At 36.8% G+C, this 17689-nt stretch overlaps 1 protein-coding gene and 1 long non-coding RNA gene across 6 annotated transcripts in view; one reads left to right on the forward strand and one right to left on the reverse strand.

Moving 5' to 3' along the window:
• LOC118144265 (uncharacterized) overlaps positions 1-17689 on the reverse strand; it is a 437346-nt gene that overhangs the window by 397103 nt on the left and 22554 nt on the right. The gene's annotated exons all lie outside the window — the stretch shown is intronic.
• The window catches only part of LGR5 (leucine rich repeat containing G protein-coupled receptor 5), a 143745-nt gene that overhangs the window by 61864 nt on the left and 64192 nt on the right, over positions 1-17689 (forward strand). The window contains exon 2 of the mRNA XM_002807128.7: positions 3453-3524. Coding sequence (XP_002807174.4) covers positions 3453-3524 — 72 coding nt within the window. The remainder of the gene's footprint in view (positions 1-3452; positions 3525-17689) is intronic.

The following is a 17689-nucleotide window of genomic DNA, read 5'->3' on the forward strand; positions in this document are numbered from 1 at the left end:
GTGGTTTAAAAAAAAAAGTAGCATTTTAAAATAATAAAAAGTAAATGATGCACAGGCTTGGAAATTATTTTAAGACCCCTAATTTGCTGCTAAGGTTATATGTGTACCAGGGGTCAAAAAGACCAAATGCTATAGAAAAATAAAAGGGATCATTTAAAACTAATGTAAAAGTCAGAATGAAGATATTTTGCCAAAATCAGAAAGATGCTACACCAAAAAAAGAAAGCAAAACAAAACAACAAACCCTAGGGCTTTTTCCCTAAATCTTGCGCTGAAACTCAGAGACCACTTCACCTCACTGAGCCTCATTTTCCTCATCTATAATGAGCATTCTCACCCAGGTAAGTTTCAGTCCTCTCTAGCAGCCAGACATTCTCTAATTCTATCGTTGTTAAGTCAAAGATGAGCAAGATAAAAGTAATTTAAACCTCGCCATTCTTGATAAAAAGACAAGAGGAACATCGCTAACCAAACAGCAGTCAAGGACCCACCACAGAGATAAGAATTTCAGAGTAAAGTTTAGAAACTTTTTGTAGTCATTTAACAATTTATGTTAAATTGTGTAACAAAATATTGAGTTGTGTATTTTGTATATATTTGTATTTTTATTTCACCTTTTTAGTAATCAATTTTTATTATCATTTATAATAGTGTAAGTCCATAGCAAATAAGAAATTTAAAAAATTTGGTATCTCACCATGGATAGTTTGGAATGCACTGAGGTACAGAACCACAGTTACATTTTAACATCAATGCAAAGGTGCACACAGAAGGGAAAAAGCAAATGCAGACAAATTAATTCTTACCTTGTCCATTTTAAATTTTATTTTAGAGGCCCATTCATTTGATCTTAGATTGTTGCTATTAAAAGTTATTTTCTGCTACAAGTTTATATAAACTGCTAGAGGCTTTTTAAGAGAAAATAGCCTGTATTAGAAAACAGGTGGTAAGGGGTTGGTTTTGTAGTACTAGCTCATCATCTAAGAGGAACCACAATATGATATGTCAGGTAGCACAGTAAAGTTATTAATTACTGTTGGAAAAGATAGGTACTTTCAGTTTTTGTTTTTGTTCTTTTTGACACAGATTCACTCTTGTTGCCTAGGCTGGAGTGCAATGGCACGACCTCAGCTCACTGCAACCTCTGCCTCCTAGGTTCAAGTGATTCTCTTGCCTCAGCCTCCCGAGTAGCTGGGATTACAGATGCCCACCACCATGCCTAGCTAATTTTTGTATTTTTAGTAGAGACAGGGTCTCACCATGTTAGCCAGGCTGGTCTCAAACTCCTGACCTTGCGTGATTCACCTACCTCAGCCTCCAAAAGGGCTGGGATTACAGACGTGAGCCACCACACCCAGCCAGGTACTTTCCTTTTTAAGAAAAGAATTAAGTCACTCCCTTCTGATTGGAAACAGCTAATCGTAGGATTTCAAGCTATTAACATACAAACATTCTTGTTTAAAAATAAGGAAGGCTGCACAATGAGGTAATTTTCCCGAGCTTATGCAGCTAGTGAATGGGAAAGTCCAGAATCCCACCCAAGATGTTCTTCTCAGGCTTGCCTGCACTTTCTCTGCTGTCCTCATTTCCTCCTCTATAAAAAGTATTCAGGTGGGGACCAGAGAGTAAATGTTTACATAAGCTTCACTTCCAGGTACTTGACATAGGGTTACAAATATTAAAAATAATATGAAGTGCTTATAAATTGCCTTATTATGTAAATGACCATGTTCTATTCAGACCTTTCTGCATAGACAAGATCAATGTTTGTTCTGAAGTGATTTGCACATCACACAGAAAATTATGAGAGAAAATCTGTACTTTCAACACTATCTGTCTTGATGTCGAGACTGGTTTGATCTGTGTTACCAATAGACATGCTCCCAAACCACCTTGATCCTTTCAGGAAATAAGTAGGATATCAAATTTTAAAAAGTAAATATTCCCGAGAAATATTGAGTCTTTGCAGAAATTCTATAATCACTGTGAGGAATCTGGAAACTGCACTGATCAGTTTAAAACACAGCTGTTCAGTAAACTTAATGACTGTGCTATTTCATAGGCATATTTGCAAAAACATTGAAATTATTTATTAATTACTTGACTTCCTTATATAGACAATGCCAGAAAAATCCAGAATTTTTAAATATGGACAATATAAAACTTTTTAGTCTATTTTCATGGCATTGTCTAGTTTTAGCTTAAGAACATAGCATTGGGCTTCATTATTTATTGTTCACTAACATAATAAAATTAACAGCAATCTGGGGGTGGTGCCATATATTAATAAACAAACAATTAATAAAATATTTTGTCTTCTTTGCTTATGACTTTTTAAAGGCAAAGGGTGAATGATTCCTCAATTCTTAGCATCATTGATGTGAAGCCATTTGATAACGGAACCAAGTTATTGCGAATGAAATCAACTGGTTAGGTGCAATGGATGTGTTCACTTTAATAAAAACAATAATTCAGGTTGAAAAGAAGTTCATTATCTCTTCTCAAGACAAATGTTAATGGAGGCCTGGTCTGAGAATACAATGCCATAAGTTCTGAATCTTCAGGTTTGTGCAACAAGTCACTTCCTACGTGAACCTTCAGTGGACTACATGAAATCTGAGTTGATCTTGATAAGAATCTGTCCAGTTGTCAGTCTTTTGGCCTCTGAGATACAGAGGACATATACCCGTGATGCCGTGGGGTTATGTGAAAGACAGTAAAGAAATAAGGGGGGGAAAAAACAGAATAAAATGTAATTACATGGAGTTTCACTTAAAACAAAAATTGATTGAGTTCTACCTAAAGTGGCTTGTTGTTTCCTGTGCCAGGAACTACTGTGCAGGCCCAGCAGGAAGTGTGCTACGGAGCAGGATCACCTTACACCCTTGTTTTATGGTTCATTTCACTTATTTAATGCAATCTGAGAACCTGCAAAAGGAACATGTTAGAAGGAGGGAATAGGCTTTTTGTCTTGTTTTGTTGTGTGTGTTTTTTTAAGTTTCTTTGAATCAAAACATTTGTTTTTACAAGGTGCTTAAAGTCCCAGAGAAACAGGACTTCTAGAGTTGCACGGTCTTCACATTTCTCATTGTCACACAATTTAAAGCAAGAGACAGAGTTGAGTTACGTCTAGTGTTGAGTTATGTCTGTTTCCTTTGCTGTCCTACTCACATAATTTTAAACACGGAGAATTACAACCATCCCCATGAATGGTCTAAATCATTTTGAATTCTAAGTAAGCTCCTCCTAGGGTCTCTAATTTGACAAAGTCCATGATGCTGTGGGGAGTGTTGGAGAAAATGAATATATTTAAGATGCAGAATTGCGATTCATTTGTCAACCAGAGGAATGAGTTCGTTTTACTCTATTGTTTGAAAATGTGTGAATGAACAGCTGGATTTCCTTGTGGTGGCATTCGCTGCTCCTCACACGCTGTCTGCTTTCCCCTCCAGAGACCTCAGTATGAACAACATCAGTCAGCTGCTCCCGAATCCCCTGCCCCGTCTCCGCTTCCTGGAGGAGTTGTAAGTATCACCATAGTCTTGATGCATCCAGTCAACACTGGGCACATTCTTGTTTGTCTCTAATACTTACTTGTGGGAACCAGATAAAACAAGGCAGAAAACCTGTCAGCACCAACAATTCTGGAACATGAGGAAACACTTAGTTGGGAGGGGGCAAAAATAGAACTGCTTATGATTCTGGAAATCAACTTATAAAAGAGTTTACCATACGGCTACAACCTTCTAAGGTGAGACTGAGCCAAACAAATTAAAATTTTAAAACAAAGGCTGTTTAAAAGAGCTGGATAGCTCTTTGGAAATAGTTAAGCAGCAGGATATTAAAAGTTTGAATACTGGTTCATGTTTATTAAAATTGCAAGTGAAGCCATAATCAAAACCAAAAACTGCTGCTTGGTTCAGCTTGTGACAGAGAGAATTGAGTCCACATTGCATAGCACCAAAACTTCTTGTCCTAATCACTTTTAATTACTATTTCCCTACTTTTAAATTTAGCTTCCCTCAAGGCTTCAATAGAAAAATGTGAAATCCCCATAAAACTTAAAACTGGGCTCTTCCAAGCATTAAAAATAAAAAATAAAAAAGGAGGAAGCTAAAATTAGTTAATGATACACAGAGGAATTTTTATTAAGTCTAGTAACCACTTTTCACAAGATGAAAAATAACTGTATAAATCAAAAATCTGCATTTAAAAATGCATTTAATCCTTTTATGCTTTTGAATGATGGGGATAAAGAGGTGATACCCCATCATAGCCCTAGTGTAGAATGTTTGGCACCATCAGTTGATTCAATCCTCTGACTGTTGATTAAAGGAATTATTTAGGTAATGGCCTCTTTTGAAAATATTTTCTTTATAAACCCTGGTCAGAGACCAATCTGGGAAGTAATTTAAATTGTTGATGAACCACAGAATCCACTATGAGAGGTGGAAATAATGTTTCATCATAACCAAATTATACTACGTTAATCATTTTCTCAAGAGAATAAGAGGATAATATTTAAAAATTTCTCCCTCTGGAGTTTTATCTATATTTATTTTTGATGGCATTATGTTTTATGAAATGCTATTGTTTTACTATTGGAATCAGTTGCATATGATCAACTTGATATCAAGGGTTATGGTAGGGAATCTTCAATTTCTAGACTGTACAGCAAGTTTTTATCATTCAGGGAACAAATTTTCACTCTAGGTCCCAGGCCTTTTTTTTTTTTTTTTCATCTTCTCTTTTGTCTCAGGACATTTCCATTGCTAGGATTTAACTTTCATAAGAGCTGAAGCAATGTCTATCTTAATCATGGCTGGTACATAATAAATGATCTGTAATTTTTTAAAGAATGAACTAGTGAGAAAGCAAAATACATAAAAGGAGCTTCTTATACATGTTAACTGCCTGAGAAAAAGGTGCCTAAGAAAAAAGTAACAGATTTTCTTTGACATTAGTCAATATTTTTAAAGATGATTTTAAATAATTTTCAAATATAAGAATTTTTTTTAATTATATCCATCTTGTTCTCCCTACCCTGCCATAATTAATATACAATAGTTAGTCCTTTTTACCCCCATATTTCTAATGTATGCCCTTCCTATCCTTTTCTCTTTAATTTCCTTATAATATCCCATGGCAAAATGCTTCCCTTCTCCCCCAACACACACCTCAACTTTAGACCACAAGCTGAATCAATAAATAATTAACTTCCCCAAGGACTTTGTTTAATAGATTTCCTCCCTCAGTGACCCAACTCATTCAAAATAACTGCTCTTTCTTCATGAGGTGAATATTAATTCTGTTCCAAGGCCAGTTTTTAAAAAGATAGTTGAAAAAATCACAAAAAAGCAATGGTGCTTGGGGAGAGAACTACCATTTGAAAATGCTACTATTAATACTTTTCTTCATTGCCTTATTTTTATCTCTCTGGAAACTCCATCAAGCATTTTGACCATAGAATCCAGAATTTCAGAAATAGAGGAGACCCTTTAAAGACTATTCATTCCATTGCCTCGTTCTGTTCTGGAATTCCTTCTGCTAAGCTGGCTGACTTGCTGAATTTAAATTCAAGACTGCTTTTCCATATATAATTCTGTGCTGCATCTAACTGATGTCTTAAAGACATCCTTATTCATTTAACAGCAAAAGAAGTTCGTATTTCTGAAACCTGGAGAAATGATCAACTCTTCTTGGTTTATTCCTTTGTTCCCAAAGCTAAATTTAGGAGTTTGAGGAGGTTCTATTTTGTTTGTTTAAAAAAAATCCATTTAGCAGAACATTTTTATCATGCTGCTGATTGTTTCTATTAGACATATGCTTAAGTCTATATTCTCTCTTAGGCTATACAAACTTAAAAAAAATAAAATAATGTAAGTGTAATAACAACAATAGCTTACTCTGTGCCAGTCACTGTTCAAAGTGCTTTACACACATCATTTCAGTGAATTATAACAACCCCATAAAGGTAGATATTATTTTTATTCCCAGTTAACAGATAAGAAAACTTAAATACAGAAAAAATAAGGGATGTACCCAACATAATGGAGTTGGTATGTATCAGAGCTAAGATTCAAACCTAGGTCAAAGCTAAGATTCAAAATAACTTTCAAAGCCATGCTTGGAAAGTGGAAGGAGGTTTGGAATTGTGCATGGTTCATTTGTGCTTTTCTTTTCTCTAATAGCACCTAGTGCAGTGATTTCACAGTAGTTTGCATAGTTGAACACTTTAAAATGCTGTATAAACTGAGTTGTGTCATGACCAGTGTGTATTTATGTGTCTGTGTCTGTGCATGTGTCGGGGAATAAGAAAGAAAGCAAGAGAGAGCTGTCTTCCCAGGAAGAAGAGATTGGCTATTCAGCTTATTAATCTATAACTATGATATACTATCTATGAGAAAAGTATCATCAGAATTTTTAGGTGTAGAATAGAATGTCACCAATCTAGCATTGTTCAATAGGTCCAAAATAGTCTTAGATAATATTTTTACATATAAATACATATGTTTAAGCATCATGTTTATAAAGTATGTATTTTATTTGAACTAATAGATGACCATCCATACAGCTAAACAGAAATGTTAACCTTCTCTTTTTCTGTGTGTGTGTGTGTGTGTGTGTGTGTGTGTGTGTAGATAGTATTATTATTATTATTATTCCCCGTTAACAGATAAGTTAACAGTGTCTAATTGTTATGACAGTTAGAACACTGGATGAAAGTGATAAGTTTTTCATTCAGCGTATTTAGCTCATTTTGTACTTTATCTCTTTATATATTAAATAGAAAACTGCCACTGACATTATCAATAATATTAATAAACCCCTCACCATAAAACTTAATCTTTAAAAGTCACTATTAATAAAGCCACATTACCACTCTTCCCCTTAGCTCTTAATTACCTAACATATCATTTTCCTCATTTAATTCCTTTAACTGTGTTATAAACTGTGTAGATAGCCATGGTTCATCATTCATCCATGGCTAAGCCTTAACAAAGGTGTCATAGTTCAAAATACTGTAAGAATCAATAAAGCTCTAGAGATATCCGCTGACTGAATATTTAAAAAAGCATGTGACTCCAGATTGAATGATGAGTTGAAGAAAGTTTTTAAGAAGTAGAGGGCTGGGCGCAGTGGCTCACGCCTATAATCCCAGCACTTTGGGAGGCCGAGGTGGGTGGATCACGAGGTCAAGAGATTGAGACCATCCTGGTCAACAAGGTGAAACCCCGTCTCTACTAAAAATACAAAAATTAGCTGGGTATGGTGGCGCGCACCTGTAGTCCCAGCTACTCGGGAGGCTGAGGCAGGAGAATTGCTTGAACCCAGGAGGTGGAGGTTGCGGTGAGCCGAGATCACACCATTGCACTCCAGCCTGGGTAACAAGAGCGAAACTCCGTCTCAAAAAAAAGAACAGTTGTCACAGAAAATTGTCTTCCTCTCTCCTTCCTGACATTCGAGAACACTGATTACCTATGCCACAAGTTGTTGACATACACCAGTCTTGTTTTTTGGTTTCATTTAGTTTTGTGTTGCCTTGGTTTGTTTTTGTGACTCTACAAGGTAAACAGATACACACAGGCCAATTGTCTTTCTGGTGTCAATGTGCCCATGCATAGAGAAGGAGAGACTTTTTCTTTTGCAAAAAAGAAAGAAAGAAAAGCACGTCTAAATTAGGTAAGCTGTGCTGTGTGGAAGGAAGAGCTCAGAATCTAGATCCAGAAGTCCAGGATTCTCATCCTGGCTCTGCCACGTAATAGCTGATAATCCACTTAATGTTCACTAGGCCTCAAAGGAGAATGGCGGGAGCCACCCTGCCTATCTTTTAAGGTGTTTCCAAGGATCAAATGAAAGGATGATGAAAGAATGTTGGTAAACTATATTTTGCATATTGAGTTGTATTAGTAAAATGAAAACACCTTCTAAAAGACTTTTTCCTATTTCCAGTCACTGTTTAAAGTACTTTACACACATCATTTCAGTGAATTATAACAACCCCATAAAGGTAGATAAAATCAGATGGGCCTGATTTTGCAGGAATCTCAAGGATCCTGGACTTGAAAAACTGTTTCCAATTCTGAGCTTTAATGGATATAGGCAACGATTGAAGATAGTTCCTTATTATTTTAATAATTTGAGAAATCATTGCATTTCTCTCCAACAGTATCTCTCCTCCTTCTATTTACTTAGTTCTGGGAACTTCTGTTAATGCTTGCTATGTGGACAAATAAAAGAGCCTACCTTTGGTCCATCAGAGTGTGGTAGAGATGTTAGGAGCTAATGGTAGATGGCGACTATTGCTGTCATCTACAAGTTCCATTAAACTTAACTTGGTAGTCTGACTAAATAAGGAGGAGGGGTGAAGTGTTACCATTTAAAACTGTCCAAGTTAAAGGCCTTCAAAATGCAAGTAGCATTTTAAAATATTCCCAGATTCTAGTGCTATTGGAATCAAATACTCAATTTAGAAAAGAAACATGAGAAGCTCTAGGGAGGTCTGTTTTTAAGTTACTATTGTTCCCCAGAACTGTTTGCTCATATTATGATTGGACATAAAGAATCTCCATATAAATAGTAGATATCTATTATTACAGATGAAATTTGTAATGAGAGATACCGCTAAACTTCCTGAAAGCATAATCTATGCTTGTTACTTCTACTTCCTCAGCATGTTACAAAATATAGTGTCTGTATAGCTGTCCTGCCTGTGCTTTTGAGATTTTTTTCCTGAGGATCAAATGAAACAATGATCAAAGAACTTTGGTAAACTATAATTCACATATTGAGTTGGGTTCATAATATGAAAACACCTTCATGCCCATGAATAATCATCATGTCCCTTGGCCTTCTCACAGTGATCAGTCTCCTGTCTTCACAGATCAGGCAATTGATTATAAACACTGCCTCCTTGAAACTCAAGGGTTATTTCATGGCAGCTATTTCGTATTGGTAGGCTTCCAAATGACTATCCATCCAGCTAAATACAGACATTTAGATATCTGTCAGTGTGTGTGTGTATACACATATGTTTGTGATGTATGTCTTTTGTTATGACAATTAAGCCACTGTTTTGAAAGTGCCCTGCCTCTCTGCCTCCTTTTACTCTTTAGCATTCTATTCTACCCCACCCCCTATAAAATGTAGACATTCCTCATATTTTTCCACTTAACTTTATTGTCTCCTTTCTCTGTACTTTACTTCCTCTATTCAACACATGTTTATGAAGCCACTGAGAACAGAAGAGCAAATAGGACTTGCTGTGTTTATTTCATTCATTCATTCAGCAAGCCACTCCTCTCAGGAAGCTGTCAATTGAGTGGAGGAGACAGATAATAAGCAACAACACAACTGCATATGATATTTGCTAACTGTAACAAGAGCAGTGAATAACACAAACATGATATAGATAAAGAACAAATAACAAGGGTTGACAAGGAGGGAAGGTCTGTCTAAGAAGGTGATGTCTAAACTGAGATCAGGGGGCATTGGGGGCCTAGAGCTGGGATGCAGTGTTTCAGGTAGGAGAACAGTGTGAGCAGAGCCCGTAAAGTGGAAAGAACGTGATGTGTTTGTGGATCTGCAAAAAAGTCAGTATGGCTGGAGCAGGGTAAGAGAGAGGGAAAGTGACATAGATGTAGTTGGAGAGGAAGGCAAAGACCAGATCGTGCAGGACCAGTTAGGCTATGTATGGAATTCAAATAAGAGCAATGGGAAGCCATTGGAGGTTTGTGTGCAGCTAGTGAACCAATAGAATTTATGAACCTTAAAGATTTCTCTGATTTCAGCCAATTTTCAAGTCCTAAGTCTCATAATTCCACCTTGTCTTTCTTGTTTGTTCACTCTATTTTGTCACCACCTAGTTCAGGTTCTCATTGTCTTGTCTGGATAACTGGTTTGTTGTTTGTTTGATACATAGTTTTACCCTGTTGCCCAGGCTGCAGTGCAGTGGCATGACGTCAGCTCACCCTCCACCTCCTGGGTTCAAGCAATTCTCCTGCCTCAGCCTCCCGAGTAGCTGGCACTCACCACTGTGCCTGGCTAATTTTTGTATTTTGGGGTTTCACCATGTTGGCCAGGCTGGTCTCGAACTACTGACCTCAAGGATCCACCTGCCTTGGTCTCCCAAAGTGCTGAGATTACATGTGTGAGCCACTGCACCCAGCCTGGGTACCTATTAAAATCCATTACTAATCACCTCTCCTAATTCTCGCAACAATTAATGAATTAATCATTGTCTCTGGTGATGGAGACCATGAAGGTGTTCAGGTGATCTTATAAATATTAAACAGTGAGAGCTATTTCAAAGTTTCCCATCCTTGAATATGCATTAGAATTGCCTAGAACACTTTTTAAAGCTACTAATGACCAGGGGTTATCCCCAGAGATTCTGATTTAATGGGTCTTAGTGGTGACCCAGGCATATTTTTTTCAAAGCTCTTCAGGTGGACTGAGAACCCCTAAAATATATGAAAGCATCCCAACAGCTGAAAACAGTCAGGGACTCATCAGTTGATTGAATATAGGGACTAAAGGGGAGGTCTAAACATGAGAGATGACTCTGAATAGGGTTATGAAATCAGGTATCAGGAGCCTGGTGAGGGACAGAAACAGGGAATTCAAGAGAAGAACTAATTTTGGAGGCAAGAGGATGTCAAGTGTAAGTGGATATACTAAGTGTAAGTGGCAGCAAGACATCTAACTGGGAATGTCAGTAGCACTGTTGGAATGTGAGTGTGCAGCATGATGGGTCTGTTCTAGAGATAATGATTGGAGACTGGTTTACAAAGAGATGATGGTTGAAGGTGCTAGGTGGATAAGGGTTTAGGCTCTGTGTTTCCCAGTGTAGTTTTTCAACCTACAGTAAAATCACTGGAGCTGCTTATTTAAAATGCAGATTCCCAAGTCCTTCTCCTAGAATGTCTGATTCTGTGGGTCAGGATTAGGGCCTTGAGAGTCTGAAATTTGTTATGGCTTCTAAGGTGATGGCAATGCACACTAAAATTTGAGTACCACTAGGCAGAGCAGAAGAGAAGGTGTGAGGACAGAAACTTGAGGAACATCTAATGGTTGGAAGATGAAGACTTAGAGAGCCTAGCGAGAGGAAGAAGAGAGGACCAGTCATAGCAGTAAGAGTAGTAAGGTTCTGCTGAATCTGAAAGGCAGTGAGAGGAGTTTAAAAAGCAATGGGCAATGGTTTTCTTACAGACAATGCCTCAGGCAATACAGCCCTTGTGTCTCTGCATTTTCCTTTGTTAGGTCGGGGTTGCTCCTGACCAACCTAAGCTTCAGACCAACCTTCCTGTAACCAGAGTAATAATTAAAAACCCAAATTTGGGGTCAAAATGCTATATTTGAACCAAATTCTCTTCTGTGAACTTTTCTACCTAGTGTGAGCAAATAACCTCTCTTGGGCCCATTCTGCCATCTGTAAATGGAGATGATGCCAATTGTTGAATATGATTGTTATAAATAAATAGCACCATGTTTATAAAGTACTTAATATTGTGCCCTAGCATTTATGAACTGTTTGATAAATGGTAGCTACTATTTATATGCCCCAAAGCACTATATGTGGCATATTGAAAGTGCTCTAAGAAATTTCTGAATTTAAATTTGATATGTAATGAAGAAGGAATATTTTTCAGCTGTTTCTAATCTGGTTCTATAATAACTAGCTATCTTGGAATAGTTATGCCAGATCTGAAGCAACTGCAGCAGTATGGCCAGCTGCCTTTGGAAACAAGATGATCAAACAGTCAAGAAATATCAGTTGAGCTCCCTGCTCTGTGCATGCAATAAGAATCTTGACCTTAGGACTCTATAATCTAATCAGATAGGCTACTTATGAAAGAGTAGAAAATGAGCCAGGCACAGTGGTGCATAACTGTAGTCCCCGCTACTAGAGATGCTGAGTCACGAGGATCACTTAAGCCCAACACTTAAAACAACAATAGCAAAACAAAAAACAACCAAAAAAAAAAAAAAGAAACCTTTAAAAGAAAGGGTATAGGATAGAAATTCAACCTTTATAGGCTACATCGTATAGAACGTATCTTATAGGAGAGCTGACTGCTAGCTGAGATGGCTAAGGAAGATTCCATAAAGGAATTGAAATTGAACTTCCTTAGTCTGGTTAAAGAAACAATGGGGCCCTATGCACACTAAAGGATCTCCTTATTGACTTGAAAGAGTTCATTTACTCAGTCCAGTGGTGTTAGCCCTTAACAATTCATAGCCCTTGAACCTTGAAATCTGAATATTTTTATTCCATCAAATAATGAAAGCAAAATGCACAGCTCATGAATACATAGTTTTAAAAAGGAAGCTTTTTGGCTGGATTTGACAAATTGGATATGCTTAACACAATGACAGCCTCACTTGAGGCATCAGCTATAACAATGGGGGAGTGGATACAGTTTTTGAAAATAGTTAATTTTCAAAGAGTATTAGGAAACATATTTTTTTCTCAAATGGGAAGAAAGTTAGTTTATGAAATGTCATGATTCTTGTATCCAAGGCACTGAATAGGCTTCTGCAAATCTTACCAAAGATGAACACAAGAAAGTTAAGCTCTTATGTGTCTGGTCCCATCTGACCAGCAAGGGCACCTTGTAAAAGAAAATCTACCCTGGTGGGCTTAGTCAGTAGCTGCTGTCATGCATTACTGCAAGTTCAGGCAAATTACATCTTACTATAAGTTTCATCATGTTTGTAACTCTACATATAACTCAGATACTTGGCTCCTGGTGGATGAACCAAAGCCAAGCCTATAAATGTAGTTGACCCAAAAAGCAACAAACACAAATTAATTAATTGAATTGAATCATGAATCTCAATTTTAATTGACTATTATTATACTGGTTTCATCACTTGTTTACCTTTTGAGAGTCACTAATTATGTTACTATCATAGTTTTGACTAACTTTGTTTAGGACAATTTTTTTCCAAATGAGAATATTTTGATACTTTATAAAAAAATAAAAAAGACTTTTCAGAAATTTTACATCTAAATGATAGTTTAACAGCAATTATTCAGGTAAATTACAACTCCAAAGAATGGGAAAATCCAGAAATAGTCATAGAACTGCTGAAATCAATATTGGAAAATCACAGAGAAGGAAAACAGTACCAGAAAACTGGAAACAGGCAAGTGCCATCCAGATCTTCAGAACGGAAAAAGGGGGAAAGCTACTACCATAAGCCTGATAGCCCTCATCAAATTTCTAGAACAAATTAATTTAACATTTATAGACTGTATGCCCTCTCAGTCTCATGTGCTTTGTAAAAGGTGGAAAATAAAATGGTAATTTTTAGGAGTCAGCATGAATTTATTAAGTAGTCTGATGAAATGTTTTTCTTTTAAATCCTAAGAATTATCATGTTCAAGTTCATTCTACTCTGATTATTTAAGTAGCACTGTTATTACATAGCTTCCATGCTCATAAGAAGACTAGACTACTCTTTAAATAATAAGAAAAGTGACAATGTTTTCTACTTTACATAAAACCTTTCAGAGCTTTGGTGTCTTCATCTACAAAATATGGACAATAATAATCCCTGACCAGCCTCCACAATATAAATTATGAGAAAGTGCTTTTTACAATGTTAATGACATGTTTTTAATAAAGTAATCTTACAATAAACCAGAAGAAGGAAAAAGAAGGAAGAGGAGAATGAGAGAGGAAAAAATAACAGTAGGAAATGCAAGTGTAATTTTTTTTTAATTGAGGGTAGAAAAATACCTTCATGAAAGATCACTTTCATTCATTTTTTTTTTTTTTTAATGTAAGGGAAATGAGGACCAGGGAAAGTAACTTGTGTTGTCTCACAGCAAGTTAATGGTGAGAGGAAAGAAAATCAAAAAGGAAAGAAAAAAAATAAATTAGAAGTCAAGAGGAAATTCATGGAAGAACTGACCCAGGAGGCCTGACAGATCTAGCCAGGCCCTCTGGCTTAGCTCTGAAAATGCTACTCAGCCAAGTGGACCCATGTCGGACCATAGTTCTTGCACAATAATTTCCCAAGGGTCTCAAATGCAAAGTCAAATGCCCCCTTCCATCCTCAGTACTCCCCCTATCTTGTACACATACCGTTCCCTTTCCATGCCAATATCTAGAGAGGAAAAATTAGACCTACATATGGTTGCTTTGCTCTCATCCCTCCATTTTACAAAAGAAAGCTACAAAATAGAAAATAAAATCCTTTAGATTACTTTAAAGATTCAAATTACTTTAGCAATTCAAAGAAAAATGTACATTCTCCAAAATACTGTCGATGATTTTTACAGTACCAAAACATCTACCTGTTTGATTTATTGGAATAGGAATGTGTCTATTGTAACTTAATGGTTTTTTTTCTTTTAATAGCAATTAAGTCAGTAAAACTAACAATGGTAGGACAGTATGAGTCATATATGGAGCAGTGACTTAAGGGATAAAAACTTCTTAAAATATTTAATGTAGAAAGACAAGTTTTTTAATTGAGTTATATCTTATTACAGAAGTGAAGATGATGAAAGAGATATTCCCATGTAATTTTAGAAACAGCATTTAAAAAAAAAAAAAAAAACTTCTGACCAAATGTTATGTTGCTCTCAAGGACTGGAAAACAGTTGCTTAGCAAACCGTTAGTTCAAATCATCACAAGAAAGATGTTTGTGTTTCTTACTATTTGTATATCGTGAACACATTTGAAAGCCTGCTTTATTCCTATGTTTGTATGCATTTCCATTTTAAAAGTACTAAAGCCACCCAACATGGTAAAGAAATAAAGGGGGAATGATTTCCTTAAATTGCTGTTGTTGTCAATGAGACAGATCTGCCACTAGCCCAACAAACAGCGAATAGCAGATCATAAATTCCTTTGCTTTAAGACAGACTGCCCTGATAACACAGAGCAGTGGTTCCACAGGTTAGTTCTGAATATAGACTCAGTGGACCAAAAGTCCCTGCCCAAAAAAGAAAAACCATTTGTATGAAGTGAGTTTCAGGAAATGTAACAGAAAGGCATTCACCCTAACACAAATTTAAACTAATTTTTTAAAAATAAAGTTTTTACTTTCTCCTTTTTATTTCCAAAATCACTGTTTCAAAAAACCATCTAGCTACTTGATGAGACTGTCACAGCAGTGAGAGCTGATAAACGCCTAGCTGAAGGCTATGTTTTAGAGCTCAGAAATGCACTGTTGAAGTCATGACTGTAAACAGGATAGTTAGGGACATTTTGACCAAAATAACAGTTACAAGTCCGTTGAGTCTAATCAATTAAGCTGTCTGTAATGGTCAACCAAACCTGAGTCTGTCTTAATTCAAAGAGCAACTTTTTTATATCAAATCATGCCCAATTCATTTGCTTCAGTTTTATACATAGCAGTTTGGATAAGTATTCAAATGCATGTGGATTACACATAAAGTAACTGTAAGTGTAAAATGTTGCTCCTCTTTGACTGCCTACCTTCCACCTTGACCCTAGTGGTTGATCAAGTTGGATTTTTCTTCCTCACTAAATCCCACCACTTCATGCCACCTCTGCCACTGCTATACTATGCCACCATCTCCCATCTGAAGACTTTAGTCCCTTTTGTGCTTCCACTCTTGACCCCATGGTCTATTCTCCCCTTTAAAAGGGTCTCATTGAAAATTTTGGCAAATAATGTATCTGACAAAGATCTAATATCCAGCATCTACAAGGAACTTAAACAAATTTACAAGAAAAAAAAATAAATGATTTAAAAGTGGGCAAACAGACCCTTTTCAAAAGAAGACATACATGCAGCCAACAAGTATATAAAAAAAAAAAAAAAGCTCAACATTACTGATCATTAGAAAACTGCAAATCAAAACCACAAAGAGATACCGTCTCACACCAGTCAGAAAGCCTATAATTAAAAAGTCAAAAAATAACAGATGCTGTCAAGATCATGGAGAAAAAGGAATGCTTATACACTGTTGGTGGGAGTGAAAATTAGTTCAACCATTGTGAAGACTGTGGCTATTTCTCAAAGACCTAAAAACAGAACTACCATTAGACCCAGCAATCCATTAGTGAGTATATACCCAAAGGAATATAAATTATTCTATTATAAAGACACATGAATGCATATGCTCATTGCAGCACTATGCACAATACCAAAAACATGAAATCAATCAGTGGTAGACTGGATAAAGAAAATGTGGTACATACACACCATGGAATACTATTCAGCCAAAGAACAAGATTATGTCCTTTGCAGGAATATGAATAGAGCTGGATGGAGGCCATTATCCTTAGCAAACTAACACAGGAACAGAAAACCAGGTACCACATACTCTTGCTTATAAGTGGGAGCTAAATGATGAGAACACGTGGACATACAGAGAAAAACAACACACACTGGGGCCTATCAGAGGATGGGAGGAGGCAAAGGATCAGGAAAAATAACTAATGGGTACTAGGCTTAATACCTGGGTGATGAAATAACCTGTACAACAAACCCTGTGACACACGCAAGTTTGCCTATATAACAAACCTGCATTTGTACCCCAGACTTAAAAGTTAAATAAATATATATACAAAAGTGTCCCATCAGAAGGACATTTCTAAAGCACAGATCTGATCACATTACTCTCTAATTTGAAGTCCTTCCAAAGACCTTTGTGGGATGGCCCTAGACACCTCTCCAACCTTACCTCCTGCCATCCTCCTCCAGTCATTCCACTCCAGCCATGCTCACCTCCTTGCAGCTTCTGGACCACACCAGTCACACTCTGACTCAGGAATTTTGTTCCACTGTTGTCTTTATATCGATACCCACATGGTGCAGGCATAAGCTGAAATGCCCACTCAGTGGAGAGATTGTTCTGACCATCTTATCTGAAATACTAGTCTCTCACCCACCACCACCACCCAGTGCTCTCTATCCCTTTGCCTTGATTTTGCTTTATACAGAGCATTTTTCATGTTATATTATTCACTTGACTTTTATTTAATGACTATCTTGCCACATTAGAATACCAGTTCCATGACGTCAGGGGCTTTATCCTGGTATTCACTGCTGTATCACTGGCACCTAAAGTGGTACCAGCACAAGGCCAGGCATGGTGGCTTGTACCTGTAATCCTAACACTTTGGGAGGCCAAGGAAGTGTATCGCTTGAGTTCAAGAATTTGAGACCAGCCTAGGTAACATGGCAAAACCCTGCCTCTACAAAAAAAAATAGTAATAAAACAAAAATTAGCTGGGCATGGTGTCACATGCCTGTAGTCCCGGCTACTTGGGAGGCTGAGGCAGAAGATCACTTGAGCTTGGGAGGCAAGGTTGCAGTGAAACAAACTTTAGCCACTGCACTCTAGCTTGGGCGACAGTGAGACCTGTTTCAAAAAATAATAAATAAATGATAAAAGTGGCACCAGCACACAGCAGGCCCTCAATAAATACTATGGGATATAAAAAGATAGCTTCAGATGTGGAGGAATTATCACCCTGATGCACTGTTGGTAGGAATATATAAAGGTGCAATCATTTTTCCAATGCATAGCACCACCATTTGACCCAAGAATTCCACTACTAGATGTATACCCAAAGGAATAGAATCCAGGGACTCAAACAGATATTTGTACACCAATATTCATAGCATCACTGTCCACAAGAGCCAAAAGATGGAAATAATACAGCTTTCAATTAACAGATGAAGGGCTAAACAAAA

This window comes from Callithrix jacchus, chromosome 9 (assembly GCF_049354715.1).
Source record: "Callithrix jacchus isolate 240 chromosome 9, calJac240_pri, whole genome shotgun sequence".
Classification (NCBI taxonomy): domain Eukaryota; kingdom Metazoa; phylum Chordata; class Mammalia; order Primates; family Cebidae; genus Callithrix; species Callithrix jacchus.